Consider the following 24,636-nt stretch of genomic DNA (forward strand, 5'->3'; position numbering starts at 1 on the left):
TAGCTTTCTTCGACTCCCTTTTGGCTTATCTTTTTTTTTTTTCTGATAAAAAAAATCCAAGCATCTAAGCCATATTGGGCAGACTGATGCCTTATCAGGAAACATAAGGCTCATACTACTTCAGTATGAAAAAAAAGTCTCCTCATTTCTATTAGTCACCAGTACAATACAAACACTATGTAAATAACATATTAGTCTCAAATACATTTTTTAGAAGTTGCAAACTAGCCAAGAAATTTGTAATGTGTAGGTAAATGATCTTATAGCCAGGGTTTATTAAATTCAAAGTACTATGTTTTTATTTTTATAGCAAAATAGTAACTCATTGTTAAAAATGAAGGTTTCAAATTTTATAAGACATCTGCCTTACTTTCGGATATTTTAGGGAGCTATGGTTCTGAATTTTTAGCAGCCTTTCCCTCCTTCTCTAGAGCACACTGTAAAGGACTCTCACGCATTCCTAGAAAGGAGTTAATGCCTTCTTAGGTATCTCAGTGGCCACCCTGACTAGGCGTTTACAGGCTGACAGATGGATGTCTTAGATAGGTAGATACATTTGCACATAAGGTATAAGTGGTAAGGAAAAATGTGTCACATTTGATGCTGATGAATTCTGGTAATGAGATTCTTGTCGGAGGAGGATTATGGGCACTGCCCCTTTTGGCAGCTTTCTGCAGAGTGAAGTGGAATAGAAGCAATATGCTTACAGATGTTGATATGCCTGTTGCCTTGACAACATCAGTCCCTGTCTTTGTGGCTGCTGCCAGGAATGCAGCATCTGGCTCCAGCCCCCATCTGTTGTACTGACTGCAGCATCTGCCTCTACCTTTTCTTCTGTGCATCTAGCCTGGACTCCTTGTCCTCTGCCCACCCTCTGCTCTTGCCCTCTGATTGCAACATCTGTCACTATCCATTCTCGCTTTTTGTACACAACTTCAGGTGCCTAAGGGTACCAGCTACCCTTAGTGGCTATTGAACTTAAACATTGTTTTACCTGTGGAAAGCTGTTTCACTGAAGATGTTTTCTTTAGTCAGGCTTTCAGTTCCCGATATTTGAATGATTTCCTTGGCAACGTCAAATTTGCCATTGTAGCATGCCCTAGAGTAAAATAAAATATCTTGGTAATAGTAAGAAGGTACGTGTGGTCCAGCTGGAGGACACATGGGACTGTTCATATTACTCACAGGTGCAAAGGGGTATCTCCATAGATATTAACAACATGTGGCTGAACTTCGCTATCACTCTGGAGCAGGAACTTCACTATATCATGGTGTCCAAAGCGAGAACAGAAATGGAGTGGGACATGGTCTTCATTGTCCTGGGCATTCACTGTCATCAACAGGAAAAGAAAAGGATGTTATCTGGATCCTCTGTGTCTCAGGTTTCTCATGTGTGGTGTCAGGAACTTTTCTAAGTGCCTGAGAGACTCCTGGAAATTGCCAATTAATGATAATAATAAAGGAAATTAAGTGCAACCAATTTAAAAAGTTATAATTCTGTTCTATTGCCCATTACCACATTAAACAGGCTTTCTTCTAGCTTCCATAAATTCTATGGAATGCATCTAATAAAATCTACCTTGCACAATGGAATAGTTCAGGAAACTAATAAGCATCCAAAAGATCCTCATGGCCTTATTTCCACAAGGATCTCCTTCTAAATTGATTTTTTTTTTTTCTTCTCCTGTAAGATGTAAAAAATTACAGATCCTGGCTAAAGCACCATTCCCAGATATTTTGGTTCAACAGGTCAGGGCGGGGCCTAGCACTGTGTAAGTTTACAACATTATTTAGGAGTGTACCCTTGACTGAGAATTATCATACTACAGGATACACAGCATGGCATAATGAAGAGACAAGCTCTAGAGTGAGGCAGACCTCATTAATTATATTTCCTTAGACAGTTATTTAACATCCAGCTGTTTCCTCAGTAGTGGGCATCTGTCCTCTCTTTGGCTCAGCCAGCCTCATGACCCCTTTGGACATTTGGGAAATTCCCCATACTGAGACTACTGACTAGAGGCCAAGACCATGTTTAATCATAGGAGCTGAAAATATGCACTCCAAGCCTCCTTTGCAGTGAGAGCCCAGGACTGGCAGAGAGTGGCCCTATGTCCCAGTGTAGGCTTTATCCTAATATAGTTTTTCAGAGTGACGCCCTCACTCTCAACAGTGCCCTGGTTTGGACATTTATCTATGGGATCCTCTAATCAACACATTACGTCAGACTCTGACGTCAGAGCTGAGGACACAGAAAAGCAGAACCTAATCTATCTCGGCCGTGCAGCTCCATCCGGCTTCCAGCGGTAGTGATTCCACTTACAGACGCAGTGCCCTCCATGGTTGGTTCCAGAAGAACGAGTGTTGGCATGTGAGCCTAGCAGTTGCAATGTGTCTTCAAACGACTCCTTTTGGGCTGTGATTATGGACATTGATCCTCACTGTGAGAATTCCAAACCTGGCTTTCCATCCTGTTCTGGGGAAGATTCTGTGCTCTGACTGATATCCTCTAATATATTCCTTTTCTGCTTAAATTAGCAAGAGTTAGTTTCCAATGCTTAAAGATAAGAACACCTGATTGATACATACTCATTCCTCAACAAGTATAAAATGATCACTGTATGCCAAGTACTTTGCTAAGTGTTGGAGATACTGATTAATTATTAATTAAGATGGATATAATAACAGTACTGTTGCAGGGATGCTGAAAAGATTAAAGGAGGTCGTGACAAGAAAGTACCTAGCATGGTGCCTGCCACATATTAGACACCTAATGAAAGTGTCTATTCTTCTTTTCCACTAATTTCCCTCCTAGAAACCTGCTAAATGCCAAGGCCAATATGCTATAAATATATAGAATCTATACCCTCAAATAACCTGCAATCTCATTGATTATGCAATAATTTTAGGCCAGAAGTAATAACTGAACACCAAGATGCTAAATTCTGGATCTGCTTTAGTGCTCAATTTTTAAAACTAAAATAATTGAAATATCTGCTCTATAGTTATTTATTGTATTTGATTAGTTTGTTAATCTGTAGAGAAAATAGAATTCAAAATAGAAAATAACAGTCCTTAACAAACCCACTTATTCTCATTCTTATATGTATCTATAATAAAAATTATTCATAGAATCAAAAGAATTGAAGAAAAATAAGTAAGAGATATGTAGGAAAGAAAAAAAGTGAAGGTAATAGTTAATTTTGAAAAATGCACAAGTAGTTTATTATTACTGTTGTTACAATCATCACTTAACATTTAATGAACACAGGCCTTGTCACTGCTATATTTGTAGACAATGATTTTTATTTTATTGTCCTGCAAGATCTAAGCCAAAGGGAAATCTTTAACAAAGTCATTGAACTTCTCCTCCCAAGGCTGTTGTTGAAAAATAAATCTTTGAATCTTTTTTATTAATGAGTGGCTAAGAAGGACATCCTTTCTTCAGAAGAATGTTCCTGGTTATTCTGATTATCTTTCTTTTTATGATACTTCTCCTTTGTTCACATTCTGTTGGAAGCTAGGGAAAGTTCAATACTATGAGTGAATGCTTTAGAACAGTAGGGAGTCCAGGGCAACTGGAGGTCACATAAGAGTTCTTGAGGTCCAGAGGGGACATTGTAAAGCAGAATGCAGCACAATCTTCCATTAATTCATAGTTTGCCTTTGGCTCTCCCTGGCCCCACCCAACATTATTTTTTTCTGCTCCAGTCAATAAACTTCAAAGTAGATTATCTACTTGGTGAATTACCTGCAGTGGCCTAGACATTCTTCTCATCAAAGAAGATATAAATACCAACTGAAGGGACAAGCCAGGTGAGATCTGGATCAGACATAGAGTTTATATATACACATCTCTATTTCTGCTTCAGCCATTGTGTTCTACTTAGATTTGTCTTGGATTAATGTGTAGTGACCAAAAAAATGTATATATTATTATATCTTATCTGAGGGAAACTGAATGTATGAATGGTATTCTATTTGCTCTAATTTCACATTTTTACTGAGAGTTAAATAAAGAAGAATTTCAAGCAAAGAAATAGATGTAAGTCATTCTTAGGAGAGTATTTAGTGCCTAGCCTTCTGCTTTGAAGAGCGTTTATGTTCAGTAATGTCTTAAGCGAATGGGTGGGTGGATGGATACTACTTGCTTATCTCTGCTTATTGATCTTAAAGATAAAGTAGGGTGCCTGGGTGGCCCAGTTGGTTAAGCAACTGCCTTCAGCTCACATCATGATCCTGGAGTCCTGGGATTGAGTCCTGCATAGGGCCCCTGCTCAGCGGGGAGTCTGCGTCTCTCTCTGATCCCCTTCTTTGCTTTCTCTCACTCTCAAATAAGTAAATAAAATCTTAAAAAAAAAAAAGATAAAGTAAAAATTCCCACAGTAACCCAGCAATGTTAGGTACTTCCCATTAGCTTTCTAAAACAACTCCCAAGTGTGTCTTAAATACATTTTCAATAACAAATCTGTGTACTAGCTCTGGCAAGATAGAGTTTTAGAAATAAAATACTTCCTCTTCCTGGCTAAGTCTTAGAAATTTTTGTGACTTTATATAATATCCATTTCTATGTAAAAGGAACTGTAGCACTTACGCGCACTTACTAATCAGATGACAAAAAAATAATAAATCCTGAATTTAAAATTTTCCATTTTTAACTTTATTAAAATGATAAGTTATGAAGGCTTGATCACTACTTTCTTCTTATGGGGGCCAGCAATATTTTGACATTTTCAATCTCATCCAATAAGCATTACATTTCTCCTTTTTCATTTTTCTATGTGGTACAAAGAAGACTAGAGACTTGAAACATATGTGACTGAATAGGTCAGTCTCCCAAACATGCTTAACTAAAGAGGTTGCTTTCAGAATTACATTTTGGCTAATTTTGTAGGCTGAATTTATTTTCATTTGTGACATTCTGTTACCATGGAGACATACTGTAAATACCAGATTTTGAATTGTGTCCCTTTTGGGGTCATTAATTCACTCTTCCTCCTATGTCCATTTACCACAGGCAAGGGTCAGATCTAAAATAAATCATCTGGAGGCTTAGCTACACTTTGGAATAAATGAACTAGCTGATAATAAATCTAGTACAGTGTCCAGTAGCACAACAGATCTGGCTTATTCTTTGCAATTGGTTGAAGTACAAAAGGGACTTAAATATCAAGTGTGTATTAGAAGGGAATAAAAATACATAAAATTCTGAGTCATGCTGTCTCTTGATATTTTAAATGATTGAGTAGAAAGCATGTAGAGCTTGTGTGAATCAGAAAGAAAGGGTTGAAAATTACATCATATGATGCTGGCATGTAGGGGGAAGACAGGTGCAGTATACATTTCAATGCCTTTTGTAGAAGAGAACTTTGATCCTGGAGACATGCTGATCAATGATACTCATTTTGACACCACTGAGCTTTGGAGTTGCACAGAGGAATAAAAAGCTGAGGTTGGCATCGATAATAAAAGGAAAAAAAGTGAGCTCTTCCTGGCCCTCTGGAAGAGCGAGGCAGTTTCAAAAACACAATTATGTGTTCAGTGCTTCATACAGGTGTACCTTTGCCTATTCTAAACCAACAAAATCAAAGAGACTGCTTAAACAAGGTCTAAGGAACAGTATTTCTTGCATCCTGACAACACAGGTTATTTATGATAATGCTATAGACAAAAATACCTCAGTTATTGCATATTGGCTCATAGAAAATGACACCAACTATGTCTCTCAAACTTTAGAAAATAAAATGGCCCTTTTTCTGACATGGAAACTGCCTAAGCCTCTTCCCATAAGCATCTCTGGAAGGCTTTACATTTTCCTTATGTGTAGGTGAAAACATTGATTAGTTTTATTAACTGAATATTGATCTCAAATTTGGACCAAGGCACTGGCAATTGAGAGCTTTGACAACCTTGTCCTTTTGTAAATGTGCATAGTTTCTGCTGCAAAGGCCAGCAGCTCTTACAGCTGGGTTTTTAATTAGGTCTCTTGGGGGTCAATGGAAGAATGTTGGATGTGCCTGAGAGAATTTAATGACAAGATGTAACTCTGAGTGAATTCGTGTCAGAAAATAAAGTTTGTAAGGAAGAGAAAAAGAAAGAGAAAGAAATAACTTTTTTCAACATTCTACTTTTAATTGATTTTCCAAAATTCATCTTATAATTAAGAAAATTAAAAGTTGTGGGAAGTTCTATTCTGTTAACCATATCCTAAAATCTTTCTGTATGTCCTAAAGCTTTTTTTTTTTTTTCTCTCAGCCTGATCACACTGTAATGCTGTTTCACTAAAAATAATTGTAATATCAAATATTGGGGAGGATACAGGGAGCAACTGGAACTCTCATATATTGCTACGGGAGTAAAAATAGTACAAACACTTAAGAAAACTGTTTCTAATTTCCTATAAAGTAGAACATATGCATATAGCAAATATATATATATATATATATATATTTATCCCCCCCAAGGGAGATTAGTATACATGTTCACAAAAAAGAATTGAATGTTTCCGGCATTTACACATTCATAAAAGCCAAACACTAGAAACATTCAAGCATTCATTGGGAGGATGATGGATAATCAAATTGAGGAATATTCATACAACTTTAGCAATAAAAAAGACAAATTATGATTTGTACAAAAACATGGATAAAATTTAAAATAATACTATCAGTCAAAAGAAGGCAATACTAAATTGTACTGAACTCCAAGAACAGAAAAAACTAACCTATGGCAATAGAAGCCAGAATATTGATTAACTTTTGTAGTTAAAGCTATATACTGAGAAAAGGGCACAAATGAGCATTCCAGAGTTCAATTTTCCATATGAAAATATTCAATATCTTGGTCTGGGTGGTTTTCCATGGATAGTAAATATTCACTTAAGTCAACATTTACTTAAGATTTGAGAATTTTGCTATACGAAATTTTACCTCAATTAAAAAAAGGATTAGTGAAAAATAGCAAAATGAGAATGATTTATCTAAGGGAACCACTTACTTTTATTGAAGCATCTAATATGTTAAGAGTTGAACTAAAATGTATATAAAATGATTGACATATGGATTTAGTTATTACATTAAAATAATAAATTATAATTTATGGAATAAATTAGTATATGCAATTAATCAGCTTCAAGAGTATTCTCTAATAAATAAGGAAAGTGCAAATAAAAAATACACATAAAGTAAAAAAAAAAAAAAGCAAATGTCTTCTAAACATATAATCTTACCATCTGCTTTGCTGCCTTCCTCCATCAAGAGTTTTGCAATATTAAAGAATCCTTTTGCAGATGCTAGGTGGAGGGGCCTGTCTCCAACTTCACCACTTACATTTACATCAGCACCAAATTTCAAAAGAAGGCGAGTTACCTAAGGAATCCATTCATTTAAAATTAGTACCAAAATTCAAACAATAATGCAAAGCTTTCAAAAAATATGGAAGAAGACATATCATTAAAGCTTTGTCTTAGATTATTTTTACCAGAAAATAACAGAAAATTCTAACTCGATTGGCTTAAGCAACAAAGAATTTATTATTCCATCACTTAACAAGAAGTCTAAAATCGGAGCAATTTCAGGGTTAGTTCTTCATTGTGCATAAATAATCCTCCCTAGAGTCACCCACAATCTTCCCTGAACCATCTTTTCCAAAGTTTTTTTCTGGCCAGAGCTAGCAGTGTTTACTTGCTTCTTGATTTTCACAGCAACTCCATGCCTAATGGGACACAGATGGTCATCTTGCTACTGGAGTTCTGGGTTCTTTTCTGGATTTGTGAGGACATGGGAAATAGATGCACTTGCTTGCAGCATCTTCCTCAATTAGCTGAGATCCACATTCAAAAGGAGAGAGAGATGAAGTATTAAACAATTTAGAAGTCTTCCAGGAATTGTTTCAGATAATTTACAAGATTTCTTTAAGTTATTTACCTGTTCACTTATAACCTTCCAAATAATTTCTCTAAATCTGACATTGTCTCCTCTGGCTATTTCAAAAGTCAATACAATGATCCTGAGAGGTAAGTAAGAATGAATTTGTGCCATCAAAATAACTCTTATGGGAGGAACCCTCAACTGACCTAATGACCACTGAGGTGTTAGTATAAAAGTGAATTCAAACTCTAAAACTATTTTGAATTTCTATGTGGTAGCAAATAAACATCTCAACTATATGGTACATACTTGGTGGAAATTCTAGGCAAAAATTAGCAGTGTGGGATGGGGGAAACTTCCTCTTGAGTATGGTAGGTAAAGAACAAGTGTCCTGAAGTTAGGTTTTATCACCTTTAAAAATTATTTGACCTTTCAAAACTTCAGTTTCTTCATTATTAAGATGGGAATCACAATAGCTCCACTTCATAGGGTTGTTACAAGGATTAAATAAGTTATCACATGTAAGACACTTAGAAAAGTGCCTGGCACTCAATAAAATGTTAGCAGAAGTGGTAGCACCAATGTGGAACATGCATATTTTATCCATTTATTTGTTAGCTAATGGGCAGGCCAATACTTAATTCAGAAAAAATTGGAACAGTAAAAGTTAGTCTCAAGAGCTGTGCATTCCTAAGCAGATATTTCCACTTACAAAGACTCCATAAATTCTGGTTATGTGACTTTATAATGGACAGCTTTAAACTATCTTTGAAATCGATTGTCTATTAAGCACTATTATTATATAGCTAGGAAATATTGCTCTTGGTACAAAACATCTACTCTTCCACTTAAAAACAAGTAAATAAACAAATGGCAAGGAACATGGAACATTAGGCACATTTATATATTGAATGTACCATTCTCCTGTCAGCATATTTTAGCAAATGACAATAGCATCCATAAATTACTTATGTGCTGTCTTCGCACACAGAAAGTGAGTCCCTTATCATAAAAAGGCCATCCACATTTTAGCATAATTTTATAAGACTGTGACTATATATTCAGGGAAAGTAAACAAATTTAGCTCTTCACCCAACGTGCATGGAAGCTCTTTATGTTTCGGTGGGTGAGGAGGTTAATCACCAAAGAAGATGACTCTACAAATAACATGCATTGTGTACATCCAGTCTGTGCCTAAAGTCAGAAAAGTATGGAATTTTTTCATCATCTGGGCTTTTCGGTCCTGTACTTTCTGAAGCATTTTCAGTGCCCAGCTCTCCAGTACACTCCAGTGCACTCTGAGCAGCACATCAAATGAAATGAGAAATCTTTCCTAGCTATAGGTCACGCTTCACGGGTCTGAAAGTGTCCAAGCATATGCTAGCTAGCAAAGAAATAAAGGCACAATGACTAGAAGAGCACAGGGACACAAGTAAGTTTGAATTTTTAACTTGGAATCCTCAGACAGTACAATGGCATGACCTCTACAAAGGCAAAAAGGTATAATTTTACTCCATACTTGAGTAAGACTAGAGATCTAGAGATATAAAGTGAGGAAGAGTGAAAAAAGGATGTCAAAAGAACAGTTAAGTTTTAATTATCGAATTACATGTGTATTTCTGTTTTATTTGGTTCTATTTGGTTTCTTAAGGCTAGCTAAATGGCAATGTTTGAAAGTAGCACATAAAAATTTTGTCTTTCAAAATGTTAAGGTTAAAAATCAATGGACTTACTTTGTCCTGGGAGTATGTTACATAAGCTTTTTTCCCTGTATATAGTGTGGTTTTTAAATCATTAGGCATCTACCTCTTTGGAAAAGTTTGGCCATTCCATAAGATGTTAAACATGGTGTTACCATATACGACATCAATTCCACCCCTAGAGGTACCCAAGAGAAATGCAAACAGATGTGTATATCAAAACTTGTACATGAGGTAGAGAAGGAATGGGTGAAATAGATAAAGGGGATTAAGAGTACACTTATCTTGATAAGCATTGAGAAATGTATAGAATTATTGAATCATTATATCATACACCTGAAAGGAACATAACAGTGTATGTTAATTATACTTGAATTAAAAAAAAAACAAACCTGAATGTTCAAGGCAGCATTATTCATAATAGCCAAAAAGTGGGAAAAAAAAATCCACGTCCATCAATTGATGAATGAATAAATAAAATCTGGCATATCCATACAACAAAGTAGTATTCTACACTAAAAAGCAAGGAGGTACTGATACATGTTATAAAGTTGATGAGACTTAAAAACACTACGCTAAGTGAAAGAAGTCAGTCACAAAAGACCATATGTTGCATGACTCTATGTATAGGAGGTCTCCAGAATAGGTAAAACTATAGAAATGGAAAGTATATTAGTATTTTCTTCAGGCAGAAGAGAGAGGTCGGGAAGAAGTTGGAAGTGCTAATGTGCACAAGGTTGCTTCTGTGGGTGATAACTTTGTTCAATTAATTGTTGTGATGGTTGTACACTTTGAATATACTAAAAATCACTGAGTTGTACAATTTAAATTGATGAAGTATATCTCAATAAAGTTGTTACAAATTTACAAAATCTATGGACTTTGGAGTTAGAGCACCTGGCCTTGAATTTAAGCAAATTTCCTGGACTTTTTGATTTGTTTCACTGATAGAAGAAGCAGCAGCAGCTCTTAAGTACAACAAACAACTTTGGGCTTTGGGATCAGACAGGCCTGAATATATATTTCAGCTCTTCTAACCAGCTGCGTGACTCTGGCATGCCACCTGACCTAAGTGAGTTCATGTATATCATTGACAAGAAGATGCAAATAACAACTAATTTTAGGATTGTGGAAAAATTACCAAAAAGAATAACCCACATAAAAAGCTTATCCCACGGTGTGAGATCACTCATACTTATTAAGTGCATCAGGATGTCGTAAAGGTCAAATAAAACTACTCATTGAATGAAGACACACTTTCCATTTAAAACATTCTCTCTATACAGTATTATTTTATTACAACACACTTGATATTAGATAATTAATTATTTTATAAATAATTATGTATTTAAATCAAATTATGTTTAAAGCACATACAGTGATTTTTTTAAAAAAAATAATTGTCTAGGTTATTCCATGTATTAGTTTCCCACTATTGTAAATTGCCACAAAATTATGGGATTCAAATAGCACAGGTTATTCTCTTAAAGCTCTAGAGGTTAGAAATCTAAAATCAAGGTATTGGCAGGCTGTAGTCTCTTTGGAGGCTTTCATTTCCTCACTTTTTCAGCTTCTATAGGTTGCCCACATCCTTTTTTTTTTTTCTTTCTTTTTTAATGATGAAAAAAAAAACCTGTTTAGATTTAGCCAGCTGGACTCAGTTTAGATGATCCCAATTTTGTTGGCAACACCAAAAGCATCATAGTCAGGGGCCAGCTGAACATATGCCTTCTTCTTTCCATCAGGTCTGATCAAGGTGTTGACTTTGGCCATGTCAATGTCGTAGAGCTTCATCACAGCCTGTTTGATCTGGTGCTTGTTGGCCTTGATATCCACAATGAACACAAGCATGTTGTTGTCTCCTATTTTCTTCATGGCTGACTCAGTAGTCAGGGGGAACTTGATGATGGCATAGTGATCAGGCTAGTTTCTCCTGGGGGCGCTCTTTTGAGGGTATTTGGGCTGCCTTCAGAGATGCAGTCTTGGGTTGTCAGAATGTAGGTGATATGTGGATCTTCTTTTTTTTTGTGATTGTGGACGCCTTTCAACACCACTTTCTTGGCCTTCAAAGCCTTTGCTTTGGCTTTGGCTTTGGCTTTGGGAGGGACAGGGGCTTCCTTCTTAGCTTTCGGAGCCATCTTCATAAAAGGGATTTCAGTTGCTTACATTCTTTAGCCCGTGACCCCTTCTTGTATTACTTTAACTTCTTGCTTCTGCTGTCACATCTGTTTCCTGCTCCCTAGTATAAGGATCCTTGTGATTACATCAGGTCCACCCAGATGATTGCAGGATAATCTCTCCAACTCAAGATTCTTAATTTGATCACACCTGCAAAGTCCCTTTTAGGATATACATAAGTTCCGAAAATGAAAACCTGAACATATTTGCAGTCTACCACATCCCAAGACAGTAGAAAAGAAGAAACTCAGTTTCTGAAACACACATTTTTTTTTTTTAATTGCTGGGACAGTGTTCATGATTTGTTTTATTGTTACTGTCACTAGCATCATCATAGTAACAGTTATTGAGCATTTGCCAAACACTTTAATATCTCATCATATCAGCAACCCTATGAGCTAGATACTATTAATATTTTCTCTTTTATGCAGATGAAGGAACTGATGGTCAGGGAAATGACATAACCTATACATGGTCACAAAGCTAGGAATTTTTCGAATTCAGGCTGACTGATTCCTGGGATTGTATACTTACACCACTGCCTCCCTTGGGTACTAAGACAGTCAGTAAAAATGAGTAACTTGGCAGATGCAGTATTTCTAAGGATCTGTAAGTTCCTCAAGGGTGGAGCTGATGAGAATATGGCAAAAATAATTCAAAAGATATCTTAAATATTCCTTCTTTGAGGCTAGGACAGATAGCTCAACAAAAGCCTGGAAGGTCCCCTAGCCTTTGGGAATACTACTGTCAGACTTACCTGTTCATGTCCATAGTATGCTGCAATGTGCAACGGAGTGAAAAAAACTGCATCTTGAACATTGACATTAGCTCCCTGTTGCAGAAGGACATCAGCAGCCTGGACAAGAAAGAGAGCTCAGTTAAGACCTTGATTTGGGGCATCTGCCTATTCAAATTCATTTTACAACCATCATGCACAATGCTTCTTCAAAAGTCACCATCCTGAAGCAGTTTTCTTTCATCTCCCTTCTCTGAAACCTCTGACGACTTGTTTTTGTCTAGAAAATGAAGACCAAACCCCTTAGTGTGGGTTTCAAACGCCTTCTCAATCTGACAGTATTCTTTTTAAATGAATTTCCCATTACTCCCTTTCATACACTCAATTACATAGTAAAACTGCATTCCATTTCCTGCTCCTTTGCGTCTTTGTTTACATCATTTCCTCAGCCAGGAATTATCTTTTGCCCAAACTACAGATATTTAAACCTAAGCTAAATACCTTCTCCTCCAAGATTTCTTTGATTTTCCTCCCTTCCCTGTCAGCAGACTTGCTGAAATTATCTTTCTTCTTCATAAATTTCATGTAACTTTCTTTCATGCGATATATAGCAACTGAATAATTATATGCATGCCTTTTCATCCGTACTAAAGAACAAATCCTTTAAGGACAAAGTACATCAGGTTCATCTTTATAATCCTGACCTGGCCTGTTGCTATGCAAATAGTAATCATTCCATAAGCATTTGTTGAATGAATGAGTGGATGAGTGAATGAATGAATGAATGAATTAAATAATGAATAAATGAGCAACTGAAAAACACAAGGAGCTGTTGGCCAATTATCTTCATTGAAAATTATGCATTGTAAAAAATCGGCTAACCCTTCAAATTTCTTCTCTCAAAGACCTTTTTCTAAGTCTCACTTTCTGGAAAATTGGTTGGAATCATTTCCTTCAGATGTGCTCATTTTTATTGTGGATTTTAATGCATTGTCTATTCTTCCTGTCAAATAATATACATTTAGGAAAATTTTCAAAAGTCTGTTAAGCTTAGGAGACAACACAGGAAGATAGGATCTAAAAGTTCAAGGACTTATGTTCCAACACCTCTTCTATTAAAATAAACAAATTGCCTCAGTAAAGTTTCCTATCCTGTTTGAATCATAGCCCTTCAGAACTGGAGAGGGACCATGGGCAGACATTACATTTCAAACCCCTATTTTTTAAAGATGAAGAAACTGAAATGAGAAAAAGGAAGAAATTGAAAATGAGAGGAAGTAGGACATTTCTCAAAGTCATGGAGCAAGTCAGTGTCAGCACAGAATCTTTAGTCTCTTGCCTCAAGCTTTGTTTCTGAGTGCTCTGTGGTTTTAAATAGTTTATTCATTCAATCACCCATTTATTCATGTATCAACACACAATTTATTGAGCATGTATGAGCTAAAACTGTGTTGTTTTGCATGCTTATTCTCAGAATTTATTCAATCAGCATTACAACTGATTGTCGTACAAAGTTAAGGAATTCTTTTTTTTTTAAGTACAAAGAAGTTTATTGAAACATTATAATAGTAAAGAAAAATGTAATGTTCTTTGTGGAAATAATATTATGTTCTCAAAACTATCTTTTCTTTATCTTTATCTCAAAACTTTTTTATTAACTTGGAAAGGGGTCTATGAAATACCTTTAAGTCAAATAAGCACATGCATTCATATATATATTTATATATATACACACACATATACACACACACATATAATTGTTATGTATATACATATGTATGTATATACATTAATAATTTTAAAGAATGGAAGGAAACATACTAAAACATTAATAGTAAATAGCTATATAAGGTGAGATTATAAAGGAACTTCACATTTTTCTATTTCATAACTTTTACCATGATTTGTATTACCAGGAAAATATCTTCTATTTTGAAACAAAAATTAATACAAAATACCAAATTTTAATATGTTGGAGAGTGATTTCACCCATATTTTTATTCCTGTCTTTCAAATGAAATCACTGTTCTAGATAAATATTTACACCATCCATGAGCAGCAGTAAAATAAGGGACTTTTTAAAGCTTGTGAATAAAGTTGTGATTTAAAGCTCAACACACTTGATATTGGAGCCACAATAAAACTGAGTTGACGGCTTTGAGAAAAAACTTCTACTAACAAAGCAAGATCTATAGTTCCAAGATATTTGAAATTCTTACCAAAGAAACTCCATATACAGTAGGAAAAATAATCAAAGTTATGTTTTTGATGGATTTGATGATTAATAGTGAACAAAAATCAGAAGATAAAATATAATCAGTGACAATGCATTAGAGGTAATAGAATGACTGAGTTTAATGTTATAGGCTTTTCAACTAGTTTGGACGTAGCTACTCCTTTGTTCATTTATATTGTCTAGCTACCCAAGAAGGTCATTTACAAGATCAAAGGATTGTGAATTTTCATTAGATTGATCGAAAGCAGCTGGATATGTTCTTTCAGCGAAAGATACACATTTGTTTTTTTTTTTCTTAATTTTTTAAAATTGTTTTTTAAAAATTCTTTTCTCCAAGATCTTCTTTAAATTCAAGTTAGTTAACACATAGTATAATATTAATTTCAGGAGTAGAATCTAGTGATTTAAAAAGATAAGAAATTCTTGTGAGGACATCTGAAATTTCTGGTGGTTTCAAAAATATAAACAGGCTTGGGGAACCTCAGTGGCTCAGTTGGTTGTGTTGGCTCTTGATTTCGGCTCATGTCATGATCTCAGGGTTGTGAAATCAAGCCCCAGGTTGGGCTCTGTACTCAATAGGGAGACTATTTGAGATTCTCTCTCTCCTTCTCCCTCTGCCCCTGTCCCTTTGTGTGCACACACGCATGGTCTCTCTCTCGCTCTCTCTAAAATAAATAAATCTTAAAAAAATCTATATTTATATCTATATCACCTATATCTATATCTATATATCTATATATATTTATATCATCTCTATCTCTATCTCTCTGTCTCTATATCTATATATACAGATGTATAGGCTTCTGTACACACCCAGAACAATATTTTTGCTAACAAGTGATCCATAGAATACATAATGTGTATAGTGAGTTGATTTTCTAATAAAAACACCATTAACATTTATTGAGGGCATATTACGTGTCAGACCCTGCACTAAGTGCATAAACGGTAATTTGAATGTCCTGTTTCACCCCAAAACAGAGAAAGATAAGTACCTTCTTTTCCATTTTAAAAGTGAAGAAACTGAGCCTCAAGGAGGCTAGATAAATTATTTGAGTTCCTACAGCTAGTAAAGGCAGAACTGGAATTCAAATCTAGGTCCCTTTGACTTCAAACATTTTCCATCAGGCCCTTTGTGTGACCTTGATCTCATTAACACTAATCTTTAAGTAAATGAACTAACTAAGAGGAAACTTTCAGTAGAAGCTCTATAGATTCAGCTTGGAAATGAATATCAGAACCATTTATATAAAACACTTGGTATCTTAGACTTTACATGCCTGGAAGTTCAATCTTAGGAAACTTTATAGAAGGTCACAAATGATCAAGTAAATGAAGCTTTTTACAATTTCTCTTATTTTAAATATAGCATAGAGTAAAGTAGACAGCATGCATTTTTATTGTAATAGGGATTCTGAAATGTTAACATACAGTGCCAATTTCTTAGTCATGGTTCCAGAACTTACTTTGATTCTAAAAGATAACGGCTCTTAGACTTCAATAAATGGTCCAAAGCAAACTTTTTTCCTCCTAAATCTGCACTTTCCCAGTCATTCAGAAGGTCGATCTTTTGGCTGAGCATTAATTATGAAGTGTTGGCCTTCTGAGAAACTGTCAAAAATGTAAGTCTTAATGAAACCACAGAGTCATTATTGAACAGTAGGCTTTATTTAGTTTGTTTAAAAACTCAAGGAAATATTTAACCATTGAGTGCAATGTACATTGGAATTATTTGAATAATGTCATATGTTATTTATATGAGTAGAATGCATTTATTGATCTTTATTTCTTTTGGAGTCATCATGGAGAAAGTATCTCTAAGCAATCTATGGGAATATAATGCATTGTGATGTACAAATATGACTGTCATGTAGCTAAGACAAATATACTTGTATTAAGATTTAGGCTGGAACATACATCTATCATTTAATCCATGCTTCCCGTCTCCAAAACTTCAAAAAGTTGGTGAAGCAATCTCACATTCTTTCTACTACATGAAGCCTCATAAAGTCACAGTCTGAATTATTTGCCACTTTGCAAAGTATATGATAGGCATCCAAATAATTGCTGAATTGGATTGTATTTCTAGCAAAAATTATACATACACACACACCATTAGTTATAAGGGAATTAAACATTAACAATCAGGACACAATTATATGATAGAAATTTTAAATAATTCAATTCAACAAACATTTATTGATCATTTATTTATTTTTAAAATTCAATTAGCCAACAAATAGTATATCATTAGTTTAAGATGTAGTGTTCAACAATCCATTGGTTGAGTATACACAATTAACCTTTTGCAAACCCCAGTGCCTGCTCCATGCCAGGAACTGTGATTAGAGTTTTACATGTACACATTATCTCATTAAGATTTTTGTAAGTCATAAAATCTGTTGTCTTAAGATTTTTTGATAGAATACATAGTTTTGATCTTTTTCCTTTGAAAATATTAACAAAACTACTAGTGAAATTGTAGAGTAGAAAAAAGGTTATCACAGAAAGGATATCTTTGTAATCTCTAGACTTTTTTTAAAAAAGATTTTATTTATTTATTTGACAGAGATCACAAGTAGGCAGAGAGGCAGGCAGAGAGAGAGGAAGTAGCAGGCTCCCTGCTGAGCAGAGAGCCCAATATGGGGCTTGATCCCAGGACCCTGAGATCATGACCTGAGCCTAAGGTAGAGGCTTTAACCCACTGAGCCACCCAGGTGTCCCAATCTTTAGATTCTTTAAGGAAATAAACTGTATTATATTTAGATTTGTATAACTGACATATAAGTCAGTATTATTATTATTATGATTAAAGGAATGGTGTTCAAATATGGTCTGGTAACTAGGTACCTTTTACTGACCAAAGGATAAGCACCAAAAAGTGCTTCCCATTAAGTAGTTGTTTTATAAGCATAGAAAATGAATCAGAGTTCCTTATTTTGATAGTAGGAATTACTATATATATTACACTTTACAGATATTTTTTATTTACCAGTTGACTCTTCAAAAGATCCAAGTGGAGTATCTTAAATTTTCAGGTGTATTTGAATATGTATTTATATATTCTGCTATTTCTTCCTAGAAAGCCTCCTTTCTCTTTCTCTGCATGCCATATAACCAGTCTCAAGGTCAAGCTCATGTTCTTCATGAGAAGTTCCTACAAATACTTCACCATATTGATCATTTCTGGATGCTTATACTATTTGTCCTCACAATTTAATCTTCCTTTTAATTATCACTGTGGGTAAACCACTATTATATAAAATTCTTAACTTTTTTTTTTTCATGTTCTAAACTTGTGCCAGTGAAGTGTAGTAAGTTTGGGACTTCAGCAAAAATAAATTTTCACTGGAATTTAATCATAATTAAAATAGTCAAATCTTATCATTTAAAATTCCAGAGATTCTAAAAGTAATGTCTATAAGAGCAAAGGCTCTTATTGTTCTTGCTTACTGAATACTTCTATAATATGACTTTAACTTGTATGACTTGGTACCATTTAGCACCCCCTCTATTCTTCATATTATGAAAGTCATCAACAGCACTGAAGAAAATAAAGGCCATATCAAGAGGAACCAAATGTCCAATGGGAGAGAAGTAGAATAAAATAAATTCTGAGGGATAAAATGTCAGTCAATATCAGTTGAAACTGCCAAAATTAGGTACAGTGTCTTCTACCTAGTAGATGTTCAATAAATACCTATACTTTTAAATTAAGATTTTCTTTCCTTTAAGTGATATATCATTTTAATGACTTTTTTGTTGTCTTCTTCAAATGTATGCTTATACTACTGTTTTCCTCATGATTTATAGTTTATTTAAAACCACAATTTTCTCTTCTGTATACATTTATCTAACTTTTACTACTAAGATTTACAGAGAGCAGAACCATGAGACTACACTAGGATAATAAACATTGCCTTTTTTTTTTTTTTTGGAAAATCTGTAGTAGTAAAACTTTAGACAAAAATGATTTTTAAAAATTTAAAAATTTTGAATTTTTTTAAATTTAAATTTTAGAATTATTAATTAATTAATTAATTCTCAGTTAACGTACAGTGCTATATTGGTTTCAGGTATACCCATATAGTGATTGCACAATCCTGTACATTACTCAGTACACATCAAAAGTACACTCCTAAATCCCCATCACTTATTTAACCCATTCACCCACCCACCTTTCCTTTGGTAACCATTAGTTTGTTCTCTTCAGTTAAGAGTCTGCTTCTTGGTTTCTCTGTCTCTCCGTCTCTCAGTCTTTCCCTTTATTCATTTGTTTTGTTTCTTAAGTTCCACGTATCAGGGAAATCATATGGTATTTGTATTTCTCTGACTGATTATTTTGTTTAGGATTATACTCTCTAGTTCCATCCATGTCTTGCACAGTTTGTCGGAATGCAAACTGGTGCAGCCACTGTGGAAAACAGTATTAAGTTTCCTCAAAAAGTTAAAAATAGAAATACCCTATGATCCAGTAATTGCTCTACTGGATATTTACCCCCAAAATACAAAAACACTAATTCAAACGGATACATGCACCCCTATGTTTATAGCAGCATTTTTTACAATAGAGGAAAATGTTTTCTAAAGTTTATGCCTCATGAATTCAAAATTATCCCAAAGACATTAATATGCAAGTTGATTTAGATTTGATATTTTCCAATTATTTCCATTTCTAACTTTCAAAAACTGGTTCTCAATTGTGTCCCCTTGAACCATTCCCTCTCTCCTAAACCTTATAGACAATACTCTTAAAAGCAGTCTATCTTTTGTTCACATTTCCTCACCTCCTATTCAATCCTCAGCCCACTACAACCTGGCTTCAGGCCTCACCACCTTAGCATAATTTCTGTGGAACATGACAGGAAAGGCCTCCTAACTGACCATTCCAACAGATACTTTTTAGCTTTTTCCTTATTTTAATATTTATTTTATTATTTATCTGCTCCTTAACATCCTATCCTTCCTTAGGTTGATTGACATTGCAGTCTTTGAGTTTGCTCCCTACCTTTTTGCCAACTTATTATTATTCCTCTACAGAAGTGACTCTCTGTTCAACTCTTAAAGAGTTTCTTAAGTGTTGCTTTTTCCTCACTGACAAGTGTGCTTCTTTGCGATCTCCTTTTTCTGCTCTAATTCTTTTGTATTAAGTTAATACATGCAAAGCAATTAGCACAGTACTTGGTATGTAATGATAAGTATTCGATAAGTGGCAGCTATTAGTTATTTTGCAGTATACATTCTCTGGTTGATTCCATCTACTATGACTGCTGCTTCTGCTGCTTCTACTACTACTACTACTACTACTACTACTACTACTACACACACACACACACACACACACACTCACCCCTCTCCAGTTGCATGTGCTTTTTCCAGACTTCCTCTAACACAAAATCTACCTTCTTTGGCAACTATTCATCCTGTTACGTATTTCTACTCTATTTCCCACTGCTTTTTTCCCTGAGGTGATAGAGTCCTCTACATTGATCTGTCACTTATAGTTTAATTCTTATTAATGTGAATGAAGCATTAGAAGGCAAAGGGAACTAATATTTCTTCAACGTGTACTTTGAGGATATCTATCGGCTAAACAGAATATCTCTTTCAGGTAATGCTTATAGCAATCTCATGGAAGTTTATCAATATCCCCACCTTAAAAATAAGAATAATGGAATTCAGAATTACACAGCTTGTAAGGAAAGTTTAAATTCACCAAAGTTTAAATTCAGATCTATGGAGGTCCAAAGCACCATACTATTCCATGCTGTTCTATTTCTTATGTGTGTTATTATTTGTGGCCAGTTAGCAATTCCTTGCCATCTTATACAGTCCTGCAGAAGATATAGCTCTTTGTAGATGTTGCTCTTCAAAGATTTTCAGAGATGTTCATGTAGCCAGTATATCAGTAAGAACGATCCTGCCTATATAGCAATGTACACAACAGCTAAACTATGGAAAGAACCCAGATGAATGGATAAAGAAGATGTGAGATATATACATATGTGTGTGTGTGTGTGTGTGTGTGTGTGTATAATGGAATACTACTTAGCCATTAAAAATGAAATCTGAAAAATAAAGATGTGAGATATATACATATATATGTGTATATTCCATATGTATACACATATATGTGTATATATACATACATATATTTATATATAATTGAATACTACTCAGTCATCAAAAATTGAAATCCTGCCATTTGCAATGACGTGGATGGAACTAGAGGGTATTATGTTAAGCAAAATAAGTCTTATCAGAGAAAGACAATTATCATATGATCTCACTGATATGTGAAATTTAAGAAATAAAACAGAGGTCATAGGGGAAGAGACGAAAAAAATAAAACAAGGTGAAACCAGAGTGGGAGACAAACCATAGGAGACTCTTAATCATAGGAAACAAACTGAGGGTTGCTGGAGGGGAAGAGGGTTGCAGTAACTAGGTGATGGACATTCAGAATAGCATGTGATGTACTGAGCACTGGGTATTGTATAAGACTGATGAATCACAGACCTGTACCTCTGAAAAACAATAATATATTATGTGTCAATTTAAAAAAAAGAGATTAAAAAAAAAAAAAAGAATGATCCTGGCTATGTAACTGTTTGCAGTTGACTGAAAAACAAATGAAGCAAAATTTATTTTAAGTAGGAGTTGTTTATTAGGAATCTTAAAGAGTCTTATATACTACGGAAGGATGTTTGGAATTTTTCGTAAAATTTTTCCTTTTAGGAACTCACTAAGGTATTTTAAGTAGTAGTAAAGTATATTCTGATTTGCATCTTAAAATGACTCTTCTAGTAATAGTATAGCAAATGGACTGAAGAGGGAGCAAGACTGGAAGCAGGGTGATCAGTTAGCAAGGGCCCACAGTAAGTTAAAAAGAAAGAGCTAAGGATCACATGAACTGAGGTAGTAGTAGTGGCTTGGAAATGAAGAATGGGTTTCAGAGATAATTAAGATGGTAGAATCATATGACGGCATATAAGAGGACTGGTGAGAGATGATAAGAAATTGATAAGAAGTGATGACTTTAAAAGAGGAAACCTCTTAGGGGAGATGAGCATGAAGATAAAAATTTTGTCTACTTCATGAATTTAGGAAGTGGGAACATTACCTACAGTCTCTGCCTCCCAGATTAATCACTTGTAGCAGCCAGTTTCTTCCAATTCTTCTTTGAAGTTCAATTTGTTCTTATCCAACACCACAAGCTGTTTCGATTGAGGCCAATCCTTCAATCAAGATGTGAACATAATTCTCAAATTTTCAAACAACTACCAAAAACTATGTTAATTAAAGATGCCAATAATTGTTTGCCCATTCGTATTGAAGCTTGTATTACTTAGAAAACATTTCAGATAGTAGCATTTGCTTTATTAATAAGAACTTCTTTTGACTTTATGCTCTATTTTCTGTAAAATTTTCTACTTTTAAATATATACACTCCTTGACATCCACTACAAATGTTAGGTGAGAACTCTCTACCATGTAGTCACAGAGTTTTTCACTTACAGCACTCACTGAATATTTTTGTAATGACTTTTTTACCTGACATACCTCTAATTAAATATTTGAGTACAAAAACTTATTGGAAAATAGTTTCTTCAGGCTGTCACAGAAATGAGGTTCTCTTATGTGATCTTTCTCTTATTATCTCAGGTTAAAATTAAATTTGGTCTGAAAATTACTTAGAAAATGATTCCACAAGATAATATTATCAAAGAAATTAAAGGGAAGCTCCATATTCTTAAGTTGTAGAAATAGAGCTGAAGGATATATTAACTTATATACATATATAAAAAAAAGAATTCATCAATTATATAAATGTATCACTTCTCAGGAAATGATGAGAACATAAGTAGAAAAGCTGTTGAATGAAGAAGAGTAATGAGAAGCAGTGAGGTCAAGGCTGGAGATACAAGTGGTGTGTATCATTTTATGAAAGTAATAATTGAAGCCAGGAGATAACATCACTTCCGTAAGGTAAGAGGAGATATTTATGGGATATTTACTGCTAAAAAGGGATAAGAAAAGGAGCCAGCAAAGGAAAAAGTCATCTAAGAAAGAAAAAGGTAACAAAGGAATGCTTATTAAGGAAGTCCCTGGAAGAGATAGTTTTAAGAAAAGAGGCACATTTTCTAAGCCTTCCATCTAATAATCATCTTGCTGTGCTATTTTATATATATATATATATATATATATATATATATATATATATATATATATATCGGCATTTCTTTATGTGAGGGTCTTATTTTAAAATCCTTGGATGAGAAAACAGGCTTTCAACATTTACTATGTTATGAATATATCATGTTCTTTGCATTTCAAAACCCATAATTTTTTTTTTCTGATGAGATTTACTTATGGAGCTTGCCAAAGGCCCAACATTTTTCACTATATTCTGATTGAGGAGACTTGAAAATTGTAGTACCAATTAGGCTTCCTCTCACTGACGTTCCTCTCCGCACTGCAGACACCCTGGACATCAGGACCATGAAGGGCAAGTAGCACCTGACAACCAGTTTTCTCATGACTTTTGTTCTCCAGCCCAAGTCACCTGTTCCTCCATCTTTGGCTGCTCCGCCAAAGCATTTTGAAAACAAGTGATTTGCCTCTAGTTGAAAAATCAACTTAAAAAAAAAAAAAAGATTTATTTATATGAGAGAGAGAGAGAGAGAGAAAGAGAGAGAGAGGGGTAGGGGGGAGAGACAGAGGGAGACAGGAACTGTAAGCAGATTCCATGCAGAGCCAGAGGTAGGGCTCAACCTCAGGACCTTGAGATCATAACCCTGAGATCACAACCTGAGATCACACCCCCGAGATTATGACCTGAGCTGAAACCAAGAGTTCTGATGCTTAACCAATTGTGCCACCAAGGTGCCTCTTAAAAATCAAGTTCTAAATTATACTTTGAAGGTGAGTTAGAATTGATTGATAGAACATAAGAAGGAACACATAAAGATTTGGCTCTTAGACAAGGATAAATAATAAGAATCCTCCTAAAAAATTATGTATCAATGATTAATTTCCCACAGCTGGAGTTTAAAAACAAAGAGGACAACATCAACAATTAAGTCTCAGGCTCAAGGGTTAGTCCTATTACAAGCACAATATATGCAATATTTAGTACCTCCCTTTGTGAGCTTCCTCATTAATTAATCCAGAAAACTCACTATTAGATGAACTGTAAGATACTACCTTAATTCATATTAGAATAGCAGATGTGGGTAATTAATTGCAACCTATAGGCTCTTTATTTAACAATGTAATTGAAAACGCTGGTCTGCAATAACTTAGAATAAGTGACACAATGAAATTGGTAAACACATAGTTGTAAAAATGTTTTAACTGATTATGAAACACTAAGCACTGACAGGTATAGAAATCAATTATAGACAATTTTCTTTCTAGAGAAGGAGTTTATTAAAACAAAGAATACACATCATCTAGTCAAAGATCTATTATCAGGACAAAAAACAGTAGGCATAATGATGGTAAATGCATAAACCATTCCACTGGTTATATTAAACTAAGATATATACAGGGAGGTTAAAAATAGAAGGCTACCGTGAAAATAAAAAGAGGCAGCGTATCAAGTCTGTCCAAATAGTTTTGGCTTCAGAAAAAGAAAGGGCCAAGAGATAACTGTGGATGGAACTCAAGCCCAGACTTTTCTAAATCTCATCACATGGCTAGCTAATGGCAGAACCTGCATATAAAGAAACCCAGACAGGCTGGTTTCAGAGCCTGCAGGCCTAACCACACTATACTACTCTACACCATACTGCTGTGACCAGAAACCATTACTCTAGGATCCCCATTTTTCAGACATTTCAAACAGTATTTATAAATATTTGTATTTATGAACTCAGAATTCAGCATAAGTAACATAGAATTGGGTTGGGTGGC

The 24,636-nt window shown here is 34.7% G+C and overlaps 1 protein-coding gene and 1 pseudogene across 3 annotated transcripts in view; both read right to left on the minus strand.

Moving 5' to 3' along the window:
* LOC308341472 (serine/threonine-protein kinase TNNI3K) overlaps positions 1 to 24,636 on the minus strand; it is a 312,271-nt gene that overhangs the window by 190,897 nt on the left and 96,738 nt on the right. For both annotated transcript variants that reach the window (XM_080801434.1, XM_080801433.1), the window contains exons 6-9: positions 12,504 to 12,602; positions 7,229 to 7,367; positions 1,186 to 1,330; positions 995 to 1,099 (exon numbers count right to left, since the gene is read on the minus strand). In XM_080801434.1, the coding sequence (XP_080657560.1) occupies positions 995 to 1,099; positions 1,186 to 1,330; positions 7,229 to 7,367; positions 12,504 to 12,602 (488 nt within the window). The remainder of the gene's footprint in view (positions 1 to 994; positions 1,100 to 1,185; positions 1,331 to 7,228; positions 7,368 to 12,503; positions 12,603 to 24,636) is intronic.
* LOC308341474 (large ribosomal subunit protein uL23-like) lies at positions 11,231 to 11,712 on the minus strand (annotated as a pseudogene). Its single transcript has one exon. The product of its transcript is annotated as a large ribosomal subunit protein uL23-like (transcript).

This window comes from Martes martes, assembly GCF_963455335.1.
Source record: "Martes martes genome assembly, chromosome: 4".
Classification (NCBI taxonomy): domain Eukaryota; kingdom Metazoa; phylum Chordata; class Mammalia; order Carnivora; family Mustelidae; genus Martes; species Martes martes.